Source organism: Dendrobates tinctorius, unplaced genomic scaffold (genome assembly GCF_039654945.1).
Source record: "Dendrobates tinctorius isolate UK_male_01 unplaced genomic scaffold, ASM3965494v1 ptg000054l, whole genome shotgun sequence".
Classification (NCBI taxonomy): Eukaryota; Metazoa; Chordata; class Amphibia; order Anura; family Dendrobatidae; genus Dendrobates; species Dendrobates tinctorius.
Genome location: NW_027361722.1, coordinates 17204470 through 17219117, shown reverse-complemented (window position 1 = coordinate 17219117; position 14648 = coordinate 17204470). Strand labels below are relative to the sequence as shown.

At 45.9% G+C, this 14648-nt stretch overlaps 1 protein-coding gene across 4 annotated transcripts in view; it reads left to right on the top strand.

The window, feature by feature from the left end:
• The window catches only part of LOC141091528 (Golgi pH regulator), a 34561-nt gene extending 20297 nt beyond the window's left edge, over positions 1-14264 (top strand). For all 4 annotated transcript variants that reach the window (XM_073577172.1, XM_073577171.1, XM_073577173.1 and 1 more), the window contains 7 exons: positions 3256-3365; positions 6891-6979; positions 7398-7490; positions 7822-7917; positions 9946-10035; positions 10526-10591; positions 12780-14264. In XM_073577172.1, coding sequence (XP_073433273.1) covers positions 3256-3365; positions 6891-6979; positions 7398-7490; positions 7822-7917; positions 9946-10035; positions 10526-10591; positions 12780-12986 — 751 coding nt within the window. In that variant the 3' untranslated portion in view covers positions 12987-14264. The remainder of the gene's footprint in view (positions 1-3255; positions 3366-6890; positions 6980-7397; positions 7491-7821; positions 7918-9945; positions 10036-10525; positions 10592-12779) is intronic.
• The last annotated feature ends 384 nt before the right edge of the window (positions 14265-14648 follow it).

Below are 14648 nucleotides of genomic sequence, written 5' to 3'. Positions count from 1 at the left end.
CTTTGTCAGAGGGAACCTGAAACATCTGTGTGTCTCTGATCGGAATTGTCCCCTTGGTTGTCAGCAGGAGGAGACTATGGAGCACTTTATATGTGATTGCTGGGGAGGGAGGAAGATCTGGGAGGAAGTGTCAGATAATCTAAAAATCCCCAGACTGCGGACCCTAAAGTATCCCGACATAATCTATGGTGTCCCCTCCACTGTTAGTAACATCAACAGAGAGACGATGTACATTATAATCAGTGTCATCAAATATTATCACTGGCACATGAGAACCCGGGTGTCACTACACAATGAGCTGTTCGATCACACCGCTGCCGCCAATCAGGTTATGTCAGAACTCCGGTGGATAAAATCACTGGAAGCTGGAAGGAGTCCAGGAAACATAACGTTATGGAGAAACGTAAAATTCAGTTAGGAAATGTGCTCCTATGTACAAGAATATAACTACTATAATACTGCCCCTATGTACAAGAATATAACTACTATAATACTGCCCCTATGTACAAGAATATAACTACTATAATACTGCCCCTATGTACAAGAATATAACTACCATAATACTGCTCCTATGTACAAGAATATAACTACTATAATACTGCCCCTATGTACAAGAATATATCTACTATAATACTGCTTCTATGTACAAGAATATAACTACTATAATACTGCTCCTATGTACAAGAATATAACTACTATAATACTGCTATGTACAAGAATATAACTACTATAATACTGCTCCTATGTACAAGAATATAACTACTATAATACTGCTCCTATGTACAAGAATATATCTACTATAATACTGCTTCTATGTACAAGAATATAACTACTATAATACTGCTCCTATGTACAAGAATATAACTACTATAATTCTGCTATGTACAAGAATATAACTACTATAATACTGCTCCTATGTACAAGAATATAACTACTATAATACTGCTCCTATGTACAAGAATATAACTAGTATAATACTGCTCCTATGTACAGGAATATAACTACTATAATACTGCCCCTATGTACAAGAATATAACTACTATAATACTGCTCCTATGTACAAGAATATAACTAGTATAATACTGCCCCTATGTACAAGAATATAACTAGAGAAAACAGAAAGCAAAAAACACAAATATCCTGAACTAAAAGTAAAAAATATACTGCAAATAATGCATAAAGGTAATAATAATAATAATAAGGGTATTTAGTAAACATAATTTTGATCAAAATAATGTACAAGCCATCCCGCCACGTCACGGCAACCCTTGTGGGACAGTCCCTACTCTAGTATTTAAAACCTTTTCACTTGCCAAGTGGCGTAAATGTGAACAAGGGTCGAGCGGCTGAACCACTAGTAACAGCTTGGGCCAGACTGGATGGCTTTCCCAGCTCAGAAAGAGGGCGGTCACACCCATATATGCAAGAATATAACTACTATAATACTGCTCCCTATATACAAGAATATAACTACTATAATACTGCCCCTATGTACAAGAATATAACTACTATAATACTGCCCCTATGTACAAGAATATAACTACTATAATACTGCCCCTATATACAAGAATATAACTACTATAATACTGCCCCTATATACAAGAATATAACTACTATAATACTGCCCCTATGTACAAGAATATAACTACTATAATACTGCCCCTATGTACAAGAATATAACTACTATAATACTGCCCCTATGTACAAGAATATAACTACTATAATACTGCTCCTATGTACAAGAATATAACTACTATAATACTGCCCCTATATACAAGAATATAACTACTATAATACTGCCCCCTATGTACAAGAATATAACTACTATAATATTGCCCCCTATGTACAAGAATATAACTTCTATAATACTGCCCCCTATATACAAGAATATGACTACTATAATGCTGCCCCTATGTACAAGAATATAACTACTATAATACTGCTCCTATGTACAAGAATATGACTACTATAATACTCCTATGTACAAGAATATGACTACTATAATACTGCTCCTATGTACAAGATTATAACTACTATAATACTGCCCCTATGTGCAAAAATAGGTGACAACACTCTGATGCAGAGAATTAAGAACAGGAACCCTCAGTTATCAGTGTCCCAAAAGGTAAAAATGCAAAATCAAAAAATTATAAAAACAAAAAATAAAAAACAGGAATGTAAAAATAAATACCATTGAATGAACTCATGGGCGCCAGTACTTTAGGACGGGCGTTTTCTGCTGCAGCCTTAATGAATCTTTTTTCTCCTGCGCTGCAGAACTTTCCGCAGTCGAGCGCCGCCTGAAATATACAGCAGTCGTGTAACTTTGTGGTGGAAATTATGACGAATGCTTTGGTCGTGTCCGACCACATCCCGACTCACATGAAACATTTTGCGTTGCGGAAAGACTTTTATAACCTGTAAGGAATTTTTCATCCCAATTCTGCCAAATAACAATCGATTAATCGGCCTCAAACTGTTTATCCTACTACTGGGGCAGAGGGGAGAGGCTCCTGCTGCAGCTGGATGTCTTACACTCACATAGGGCAGTGAGTTGGAGGAATAAATGGCTGATTTTTTTTTTTTGTACTTTTTAATTCTTAAGTCGGGCAAGATGGACGATGACTTTTACTATGCTGAAGATTCTGCCATGGTGTCCCCATCGGTGATAGGGGCGCGAAAAGAAGACGCTGAAGCGCTGTGATAGTTGTTTTTGTGAGGATTGTGGCCCTCAGTATTTGGCATTTACTGAGATCCAAGACGTCTCAACTTGGGCAAAACTTTAAAAGTTCCAAAAAATGTTTTGCAGGGGGATGAGGTGAACCAGAAGGAGGCGCGGGCGTCAGCTTTCACACCGTTTTATTAAGCCGCCATCATTAATTCTCATAACCGCCATCTACTTTCTCCTCGTGCGATAGGACGATATCTCCGGGGAGCTGTTATCACAGCCGCACTGCACAGTCCTACTTCCTGTTTCTCATGAGTGATACTATAAATAATTGTTACTTGTTCCTAAAAATAAATACTTTTTTCCATAGACTCCTATTCCCGGCAGCGATCGGCGCTGCTCCTAGTGCCGCTCTCTTTGTTCTTCTGACCTCCCAGTTTCCAGTCTTTCGCGGTTTCTTTGTTTCGCCCGCAGTAATTGTCTCATCGTCCACAGCGTTTAATCTGCTGGGTTCATTTACACCGACTTGTGGTCGAGGAGTAGAATTAATTTTTCTGTAACCGTTAATGATGTTTTTCTCCCTGCAGGATCGCCATGGTGCGGAGGAATATGTTCCAGAGAGGAGAAGTGCACAACCGGCCGACCGGCTTCTGGGGGATGATCAAGAGCGTGACGTCCTCCGCACCGGGCAGCGAAAGTATCTTTTATCATCACAGTGGAAACTAAAGGGAATGTCTGCTCCAGGGTATAATACCAGCCAATCTGCACATCTCCACCAGCAGAATAGTGAGTGCAGCTCTGGGGTATAATACAGGATGTAACTCAGGATCAGTAATGTAATGTATGTACACAGTGACTGTACCAGCAGAATAGTGAGTGCAGCTCTGGAGTATAATACAGGATGTAACTCAGGATCAGTAATGTAATGTATGTACACAGTGACTGTACCAGCAGAATAGTGAGTGCAGCTCTGGGGTATAATACAGGATGTAACTCAGGATCAGTAACGTAATGTATGTACACAGTGACTCCACCAGCAGAATAGTGAGTGCAGCTCTGGAGTATAATACAGGAGGTAACTCAGGATCAGTAAGGTAAGTACACAGTGACTGCACCAGCAGAATAGTGAGTGCAGCTCTGGAGTATAATACAGGATGTAACTCAGGATCAGTAATGTAATGTATGTACACAGTTACTACACCAGCAGAATAGTGAGTGCAGCTCTGGAGTATAATACAGGATGTAACTCAGGATCAGTAATGTAATGTATGTACACAGTGAGTGCACCAGAAGAATAGTGAGTGCAGCTCTGGAGTATAATACAGGATGTAACTCGGGATCAGTAATGTAATGTATGTGCACAGTGACTCCACCAGCAGAATAGTGAGTGCAGCTCTGGAGTATAATACAGGAGGTAACTCAGGATCAGTAATGTAATGTATGTACACAGTGAGTGCACCAGCAGAATAGTGAGTGCAGCTCTGGAGTATAATACAGGAGGTAAATCAGGATCTGTAATGTATGTACACAGTGACTCCACCAGCAGAATAGTGAGTGCAGCTCTGGGGTATAATACAGGATGTACAGTAACTCAGGATCAGTTATGTAATGTATGTACACAGTGACTGCACCAGCAGAATAGTGAGTGCAGCTCTGGAGTATAATACAGGAGGTAACTCAGGATCAGTAATGTAATGTATGCACACAGTGACTCCACCAGCAGAATAGTGAGTGCAGCTCTGGGGTATAATACAGGAGGTAACTCAGGATCAGTAATGTAATGTATGTACACAGTGACTGCACCAGCAGAATAGTGAGTGCAGCTCTGGAGTGTTACATACTTTTGTCACCTGCACTAGCTTTATAGTATGTCCCTTACAGGTCCTGGCGCTTGGAGATACCGCAGGTAACGCCTTTCCTTTAATAGCAGGTATTGGGTGACTAAATTATTATTATTTATTTATATAGCACCATTGATTCCATGGTGCTGTACAGGAGAAGGGGTTACATACAAATTACAGATATCACTTACAGTAAACAAACTAACAATGATAGACTGATACAGAGGGGAGAGAGGACCCTGCCCTTTCGGGCTTACATGCTACAGGATGGTGGGGAAGGAGACAGTAGGTTGGTGGGTTGCAGTAGTTCCGGTGTTGGTTGAGGTGATATCTCCGGTTGTGGTGAGAGAGAAGGAGGTAGCGGGGTCATTGCAGGCTGTAGACTTTCTTGAAGAGATGGGTTTTCAGGTTCTCTCTGAAGGATCCAAATGTGGTTGATAGTCGGACTTGTTGGGGCAAAGAATTCCAGAGGATGGGGGCTATTCAGGAGAAGTCTTGGAGGCGGTTGGATGAGGAGCGAATGTGTGGAGGAGAGAAGGAGGTCTTGGGAGGATCGGAGATTACGTGAGGGAAGGTATCGGGAGATTAGTTCAGAGACATATGGGGGAGACAGGTTATAGATGGCCTTGTTGGTCAGTATTAGTAATTTGAACTGGATACGCTGAGGGAATGGGAGCCAGTGAAGAGATTTGCAGAGGGGAGAAGCGGAGGAGTAGCGAGGAGAGAAATTAATTAGTCGAGCAGCAGAGTTAAGGATGGACTGGAGAGGTGCGAGAGTGTTAGCAAGGAGGCCACAGAAAAGGATGTTGCAGTAGTCGAGGCAGGAGATGATGAGGGCATGTACTAGCATTTTAGTAGATTGAGGGTTGAGGAAGGAACGGATTCTGGAAATATTTTTGAACTGGAGGCGACAGGAGGTAGAAAGAGCTTGGATGTGCGGTTTGAAGGACAGGGCAGAGTCAAGGGTTACTCTGAGGCAGCGGACTTCCTGTACTGGGGAAAGCGTGATGTCATTAATTGTTATAGCTAGGTCAGGTAAGGAAGATCTGTGAGATGGGGGAAAGATGATGAGCTCAGATTTGTCCACATTGAGCTTGGGGAAGCGAGAGAAGAAGGAGGATATGGCTGATAGACACTCCGGGATTCTGGAGAGCAGAGAGGTGACGTCTGGGCCAGAGAGGTGGATCTGAGTGTCGTCTGCATACAGGTGGTACTGGAATCCGTGGGACTTTGAGTTGACCCAGACCAAGTGTGTAGATTGAGAAGAGTAGGGGACCTAGAACAGAGCCTTGGGGGACTCCAACAGAGAGAGGGTGGGATGAGGGGGTAGTGTGGGAGTGGGAGACGCTGAATGTGCAGTTGGAGAGGTATGAGGAGATCCAGGATAGGGCGAGGTCTTTGATGCCGAAGGAGGAGAGGATCTGTAGTAGGAGGCAGTGGTCAACTGTGTGGAATGCAGAGGACAGGTCTAGAAGGAGGAGTATAGAGTATTGTCTGTTAGCTTTGGCTGTAAGTAGGTCGTTAGTAATTTTGGTCAGGCCTGTCTCAGTGGAGTGATGGGGGCGGAAAACAGATTGTAGATTGTCAAAGAGCAAGTTAGATGAGAGGTGAGAGGAAAGGTCAGCGTGGATGTGCAGCTCCTGGAGTTTGGAAGTGAATGGGAGCAGCGATATTGGGCGATAGCTGGACATAGCGGTTGGGTCGAGGGTTGGCTTTTTAAGGATAGGTGTGATTGTGGCATGTTTGAAAGCAGAAGGGAAGGTACCGGACGTTAGTGATAGGTTGAAGAGGTGGGTTAGGGATGGGATAAGAGTGGTGGGGAGGAGATGGGATGGGGTCAAGTGCACAGGTTGTGAGGTGCGATTTGGAGAAGAGGCGATTAATGTCCCCTTCAGTGATGTTGGAGAGGGAGGTTATGGGGTTTGGGCATTGGTCTGGTATACAAAGGGGTTGTGGTGGTTGAACGATGAAGACTTGCCTTGCTTGGTCGATCTTATTTCTGAAGTGTGCGGCAAAGTCCTCGGCAGAGATGAGGGAGGTTGGAGGGGACAGTGGTGGGCGGAGGAGGGAGTTGAAAGTTTTGAATAAGTGTTTGGGATTGTAGGATAGGGAAGATACGAGGGTTGTGAAGTAGGCCTGTTTAGCAGAGGTGAGGGCAGATTTGGCATTATGGATCTGTTCTCGGTGATTCCCCGATATTCACCTGTAGTAATAATTGGTTATATTGCAGTTCCCCGGTATAATAAGCGCAGTGACCCCGTAGCTGTCAGTGTTGTATGAGGGGCTGAGTGTGACTGTATTAGCAGGTGCATTACCATGCGGACCACTTTTGCGGCAGGGTGAGGGGTTTCTGTCCCTTTTCCTTCCTTCACTCGCATCAGACCTGTCTCAGATCCAGCAGGAGGTGGACGCTCTGGAAGAACTGAGCCGTCAGCTGTTTCTGGAGACGGCCGACCTTCACGCCACTAAGGTGAGATCCCGGCGTTGTCTGCTGTGTATAACCCCCCATCAGGCCCTGTGATACTACCATGCTCCCATTGACGTTTTCCTGCCTAATATCCAGCTTGGAGAGGGACGACTGTTCAGAGACTCCTCACAAGTCTTTCGCTTTCGTTATAGTGACTTTATAGTGTAATTCTCCAATCAGAGCTGCATCAGAATTCTGTCGCCTTCCACATAAGGTTTCCTTTTGCAGAAGTTGCCATCTTGTTTTATGCACCTGCAGGTTCAGTGTCTGTAAAGAGACAATCCTCACGTCTTACGGATTTATCTGGCACTAGGACTGCAGCTTTGGGTGTGATCGGAGAAGAAGTCGTAAATTTGATCTAATATTGGGTAAACGTGTTAGTGCTGAGTATTAATATGTCCGTCCACTTTTTACCCCGCAGGAGCGCATCGAGTACTCCAAAACCTTCCAGGGAAAGTACTTTAATTTCCTGGGCTACTTCTTCTCCATTTACTGCGTGTGGAAAATCTTCATGGTAAGAGAAATGGTATTTTAGTGTTTGCTAAAATTGTCTGGGATCTGTGGACCCTCATAGAAATTAAAGGGGCACTCCAGAGCAAACTACGGCATGTGTCGGGGACTCAGTGTTTAGCTTTCATTGAGCCCCTGTGTTACGCTGCGCCCCCTACAGCCCCGCGTCCGGCATTACATAATGCACCGGAGTGTTATAATTGTCAGATCTGTGCTGTCGGTGACTGTACTGATCCCAAACTCTCCACAGCTTCCTATACACCCGCCTATAAGACCCCCAGCCACTACACCCCCAGCACTGACCCCATTCCTGACTTCTCTTCATCTCTTTCCAGGCCACAATCAACATAGTCTTTGATCGAGTCGGAAAGACTGACCCTGTGACTCGAGGGATTGAGATCACCGTCAATTACCTGGGCATACAGTTTGATGTAAGCGTCTACTTCAAAATGTACAGAAATGCTTGAGAAATGCACCTACCCCCACCCCGTATTATAGGGTTAAAGGGCACGTCCAGAACGAAGGTGATGAAGGGTCATTAATATCAGACCAGCCCAACTCAGACCGAACCCTGTTTGGTCAAACCAGCCCCATTCAGATTAGATTGACCCTATTTGATCACCGACCCTCGGACCGGCCACTCTCTGATCAGATCCACCCGACCGATCAGCTTTTACCGCAATCAGATGTACGTATTGTATAACGCTAGGTCGGATCGGCCCCTCGCGCTTCGGATCAGCTCCACTCACGTCGTATTGGCCGCCACTAGGGAGAGCTAAGGAGCAATGAGGATATTCTTTGTCCCTGTTTTCACCACTAGGGGGAGCTAAGGAGCAGCGAGGATATTGTGTCCATGCTGCCACCACTAGGGGGAGCTAAGGAGCAGCGAGGGTATTCTGTGTCCCTGCTTTCACCACTAGGGGGAGCTATGGAGCAGCGAGGATATTTTGTGTCCCTGCTGCCACCACTAGGGGGCGCTAAGGAGCAGCGAGGATATTCTTTGTCCCTGCTGCAACCATTAGGGGGGAGCTAAGGAGCAGCAAGGATATTTTGTGTCCCTGCTGCCACCACTAGGGGGAGCAAAGGAGCAGCGAGGATATTCTGTATCCCTTTGGCCACCACTAGGGGGGACCTAAGGAGCAGTTAGGATATTCTGTGTCCCTGCTGCCACCACTAGGGGGAGCTAAGGAGCAGCGAGGATAGTCTGTGTCCTTGCTGCCACCATTAGGGGGAGCTAAGGAGCAGCGAGGATATTCTGTGTCCCTGCTGCCACTACTAGGCGGAGCTAAGGAACAGCGAGGATATTTTGTGTCCCTGCTGCCACCACTAGGGGGAGCAAAGGAGCAGCGAGGATATTCTGTGTCCCTGCTGCCACCACTAGGTGGGGCCTAAGGAGCAGTTAGGATATTCTGTGTCCCTGCTGCCACCACTAGGTGGGGCCTAAGGAGCAGTTAGGATATTCTGTGTCCCTGCTGCCACCACTAGGTGGGGCCTAAGGAGCAGTTAGGATATTCTGTGTCCCTGCTGCCACCACTAGGGGAGCTAAGGAGCAGCGAGGGAATTCTGTGTCCCTGCTGCCACCACTAGGGGGAGCTAAGGAACAGTGAGGATATTCTGTGTCCCTGCTGCCACCACTTGGGGGAGCTAAGGAGCAACGAGGATATTCTGTGTCCCTGCTGCCACCACTAGGGGGAGCTAAGTAAGGAGCAGCGAGGGTATTCTGTGTCCCTGCTGCCACCACTAGGGGGAGCTAAGGAGCAGCGAGGGTATTCTGTGTCCCTGCTGCCACCACTAGGGGGAGCTAAGGACCAGTGAGGATATTCTGTGTCCCTGCTGCCACCACTTGGGGGAGCTAAGGACTAGCGAGGATATTCTGTGTCCCTGCTGCCACCACTTGGGGGAGCTAAGGACTAGCGAGGATATTCTGTGTCCCTGCTGCCACCACTAGGGGGAGCTAAGGACTAGCGAGGATATTCTGTGTCCCTGCTGCCACCACTAGGGGGAGCTAAGGAGCAGCGAGTATATTCTTTGTCCCTGCTGCCACCACTAGGGGGGAGCTAAGGAGCAGCCAGGATATTCTGTGTCCCTGCTGCCACCACTGGGGGGAGCTAAGGAGCAGCGAGGATATTCTGTGTCCCTGCTGCCACCACTAGGGGGAGCTAAGGAGCAGTGAAGATATTCTGTGTCCCTGCTGCCACCACTAGGGGGGGCGAGCTGGATGACTGTAGTTACATTGGGTTCCATGGGTACAGTGATTACGTCTCTGCATTCATTTCCCCGGTGGACGCTCGGTCCTCCCTAATTAGACAGGTTATGAGATTAACCATCACAGATTTTTGGACATATTTAGATTTTAAAGAAAAAATATATTTATCATATATATATAGAAAAAAATGCAGACCTTAAAAAAGAGGGTTTCAGTACACTGCCACTACACATGTTTTTTTCCCTCTGTTCAGGTGAAGTTCTGGTCGCAACACATTTCCTTCATTCTGGTGGGGATCATCATCGTCACTTCCATCCGGGGACTCCTCATCACTCTGACAAAGGTAAGCCGCCTCTGCGGGCGAGACGTCAGAAGGACGTAGAAAATTTCACTAAGTCCTAAGCCTATTGACCTATGCCTTAAAAGGCGTATTTTGCACCAAATCTGAGGTGTACTCAATTATATTTTGCATTTTAAGCGCAAATTACACCTGCCCTTTGTTCCCTATACATACGTACCACCACCAGAGGGCAACTGGGATTAGCTGCGATGCAACTCAGCTGACGCTGTAGACAAATTGCTCCCCCTTGTGGTGACAGCAGGCAGTAAGTGTGAATATAGGGAAGGAGAAAAGAATCACTAGAGCCCTATGTATAAAAATGCTGTAAATTCGGTAACTGTGAGCCCTACTAAAAAGCCATGTACTCGTATTAATTCCATAGCGGCTCTCAGTGATGCCGCCTATCCCAAGAAATCGCGATCATCCACCTCGTGCGATCTGTTTCTCTTCTATCATTAGACACTAAAAAATGTGATGTTTGTTTTCTTTTTAGTTCTTTTATGCCATCTCCAGCAGCAAATCCTCCAATGTGATTGTTCTTCTCATAGCCCAGATCATGGTGAGTAGATTGTTTTACCCCACTCAGGGTTAAGGGTATTACAGCTTCCAAAATAAGAAACGAGCTGCGTGATAATCAGTAAATTTACCGATAGTTGAGGGTTTTTTTTCCGCAAACCAGGTATAAAATTACTTAATTTACCTATAAGAATTGCATGTCAATTCTTTCTGCGGATTCCGCAGCGGTTTACCATCTCCTCCATTGTGGAGATGATAAACCGCAGGTCTTTTGACCTGCGGATTTATCTGCGGATTTTGCAAAATTCGCGTGGATGAATCCGCAGCAGAATCCGCAGCGTCTGCACACAGCCTTACAGTTTCCACACATTATCATCGCTGTCCCCGATAGGGCTCACAATCTAAATTCCCTATCAGTATGTCTTTGGAATGTGGGAGGAAACCCACGCAAACACGGGGAGAACATACAAACTCCTGGCAGATGTCCTTGGTGGGATTCAAACCCAGGACTCCAGCGCTGCACTGAGCCACCGTGCTGCCGTGATAAGATCCTTTTAAAAATGGATTAAAAACACATGTGACATGCACAAATGTGAACAAGTCGGTCGGACAGTGTTCACACCACCCACTGACTGAAACACAAAAAGAAAGCACAGAATAACAAATGTGCAAAAATGCATCGACTAAATACCCTGTATTTGTTGTCATCTTTTTACCAGCACTTTCTGATTGTCATATTTTTTACTGCAGGGCATTTTTGCACATTTGTTATTCTGTGCTTTCTTTTTGTGTTTCATGATAAGATCCTGTCTGCCGCCACCACTAGGGGGAGCTGACTGTATACAGAGATACATGATAAGATTCTGTCTGCAGCCACCACTAGGGGGAGCTCCCTGTATACAGAGATTCATAAGATTCTGTCTTCAGCCACCACTAGGGGGAGCTCCCTGCATACAGAGATTCATAAGATTCTGTCTGCAGCCACCACTAGGTGGAGCTCCCTGTATACAGAGATGCATGATAAGATCCTGTCTGCAGCCAACACTAGGGGGAGCTGCATGTATACAGAGATAAATGATAAGATCCTGTCTGCAGCCTCCACTAGGGGGAGCTGCATGTATACAGAGATACATGATAAGATCCTGTCTGCAGCCAACACTAGGGGGAGCTCCCTGTATACAGAGATACATGATAAGATTCTCTCTGTAGCCACCACTAGGGGGAGCTCCCTATATATTGAGATACATGATAATATTCTGTCTCCAGCCACCACTAGGGGGAGCTCCCTGTATACAGAGATACATGATAAAATCCTGTCTGCAGTCGCCACTAGGGGGAGCTCCCTGTATACAGAGATATATAAGATCCTGTCTGCAGCCACCACTAGGGGGGAGCTCCCTATATACAGAGATACATGATAACATCCTGTCTGCAGCCTCCACTAGGGGGAGCTCCCTGTATACAGAGATACATGATAAGATCCTGTCTGCAGCCACCACTAGGGGGAGCTCCCTGTATACAGAGATACATGATAAGATCCTGTCTGTAGCCACCACTAGGGGGAGCTCCCTGTATACATAGATACATGATAAGATCCTGACTGCAGCCACCACTAGAGGGAGCTCCCTGTATACAGAGATACATGATACGATCCTGTCTGCAGCCACCACTAGGGGGAGCTCCCTGTATACAGAGATATATGATAGCACAGCTCCATTGTTAATGGATAAGTAAAGTTACAGCTTTTAGAATAAGAAATAATGAAAGCTCCCCCCAAAATTTACCAGTGATGAATTGATGCAGCATAAAAAAGTAAAGAACTATAAAAAAGTGATTATTAGTAGGAATCGGTCGTGGGGTTTTTCCTTTGAGATTGTCCCCACCTTGTGATTCCCTTTCTGCAGACCATTACTATCAGCTATTAATATTGTGCCAGGTCGTAGGATGACGAGCATCGGATAGTCGGATGGGCGACTCAGGCCTGCGCCCTTCTGAGGTCTCGTGAATCTGCTCCAGTTTTTCAGATTCGCTCATCTCTGCCCGCATAGTAACAGACCGCGGCTGTGCGATCAGTGAGGGTCGGGCATCATTTCTTAGCTCAGGGATGTATATAATGATTGCGTCCATCCACTGACAGGACGCCAAGGTCTCGATAGTGGAGGGAAATGGGGACCAAATGCATCAGAATTTTTTTCAGTCCGGCTATGAACTTTTTTTTTATGTCCTTCCAGGGAATGTACTTCGTGTCCTCTGTGCTCCTGATCCGGATGAGCATGCCCCTGGAGTACCGCACCATCATCACCGAGGTTCTAGGAGAGCTGCAGTTCAACTTCTACCACCGCTGGTTTGACGTCATCTTTTTGGTTAGCGCCCTGTCCAGCATCCTCTTCCTTTACCTGGCACATAAGCAAGCGCCAGAGAAACACATGGCTATGTAACCATGACATGGACCACTAGGAGAGACAGATGCACGTATCTGGGTGGTGCCTCATTGTGGTGGCTCTTAGTGGTGCCTTCTGGTGATGCCTCTTATTGGTGCCACCATCTCCTGGTGGTGTCTCTTGGTGGTGCCTCCTGGTGATATCTCTTGGTGGTGCCTCCTGGTGGTATCTCTTGGAGGTTCTTCCTAGTGGTATCTCTTGGTGGTATCTGTTGGTGGTACCTCCTGGTGATATCTCTTGGTGGTGCCTCCTGGTGGTATCTCTTGGTGGTGCCTCCTGGTGGTATCTGTTGGTGGTGCCTCCTGGTGGTATCTGTTGGTGGTGCCTCCTGGTGGTATCTCATGGTGGTGCCTCCTGGTGGTATCTGTTGGTGGTACCTCCTGGTGATATCTCTTGGTTGTGCCTCCTGGTGGTATCTGTTGGTGGTGCCTCCTATTGGTGCTTCTCGGTAGTGCCTCCTGGTGGTATCTTTTGGTAGTACTTCCGAGTAGTGCCTCTTAATGGTATCTCTTCTTGGTGCCTCCTGGTGGTATCTCCTGGGGTGCCTCTTGATCGTGTCTCTCCTGAAAGTATTTCCTGTGGTATCTCAGCCTGGCCTGGAGGAGAAATCCATTACACATAACTTGGGAGGGTTGAGTCATCGGACTGCAGAGAAAGACCCTGACAAAATTTTGTTTTGAGACATAGTGCTTCTACACAATGCTTCAAATTATTGGTATTGTACAAAGGGTTAATCCCATCTGGGACATTTGTGGTAGATCCACAGAATGATAGATGCGGGGCCACAGTTTTGTGCGCTGTTAGGAGTTTATTGGCGCATGCACGACTCACTCCGTTACACCGACCACAGGTGAGCATGCGCACTTGGCAATTTTCAGACCTCCCACACAGATGAATGAAGAGAGCTGCGCATGCACAACGGAGCCCCGTTCACAGGATAGATGTGAGACCCGCAGATATCAGCCAGTCATGTAATCCTGAAGAATCCTTTAAGTCCTCGACCATAATATCATGGTAAAAATTGCTATAATCTCCAAAGAAAAAATAAATTATTTAAATCTAAATGTTAAAAAATTGAGAAAAAGCAGCCGTAATGGCGGCCTTATCCGTCAGCATCCAGCCTTTCCAGTTGCGGCTGATGAGGAAGATGCTGATTTTACGGGATCGCGTCCTATGGATCCATAGGTCCGACTATAAGATTTTATGAATGATCAAATGCTGGTTTACTTGAAGATTTTTTTTTTTCTTAATAAATTTTTTTTTGTTTTTACGAAATGTCTGTTCTCCGTCTTTTTACTTTTCGTTCTTGTGTACGGTCATTTTAGCACCATGCATTTGCAATATGGACATCTACATAAAATAAAATTCCAGTAATGTAGCTTACACCTCTCTAAATGTCACTAATCCAGCAGGCAAAGAAACTGGGCAAGGATTTGTCTCTTTAGAGGAAGCGAGGGCGGGGCTTTGTCTCTACAGGAAGCGAGGGCGGGGCTTTGTCTCTACAGGAAGGAAGGGCGGGGCTTTTTCTCTACAGGAAGGGAGGGCGGGGCTTTGTCTCTACAGGAAGGGAGGGCGGGGCTTTGTCTCTACAGGAAGGGAGGGCGGAGCTTTGTCTCTACAGGAAGGGAGGGCGGGGCTTTGTCTCTACAGGAAGGGAGG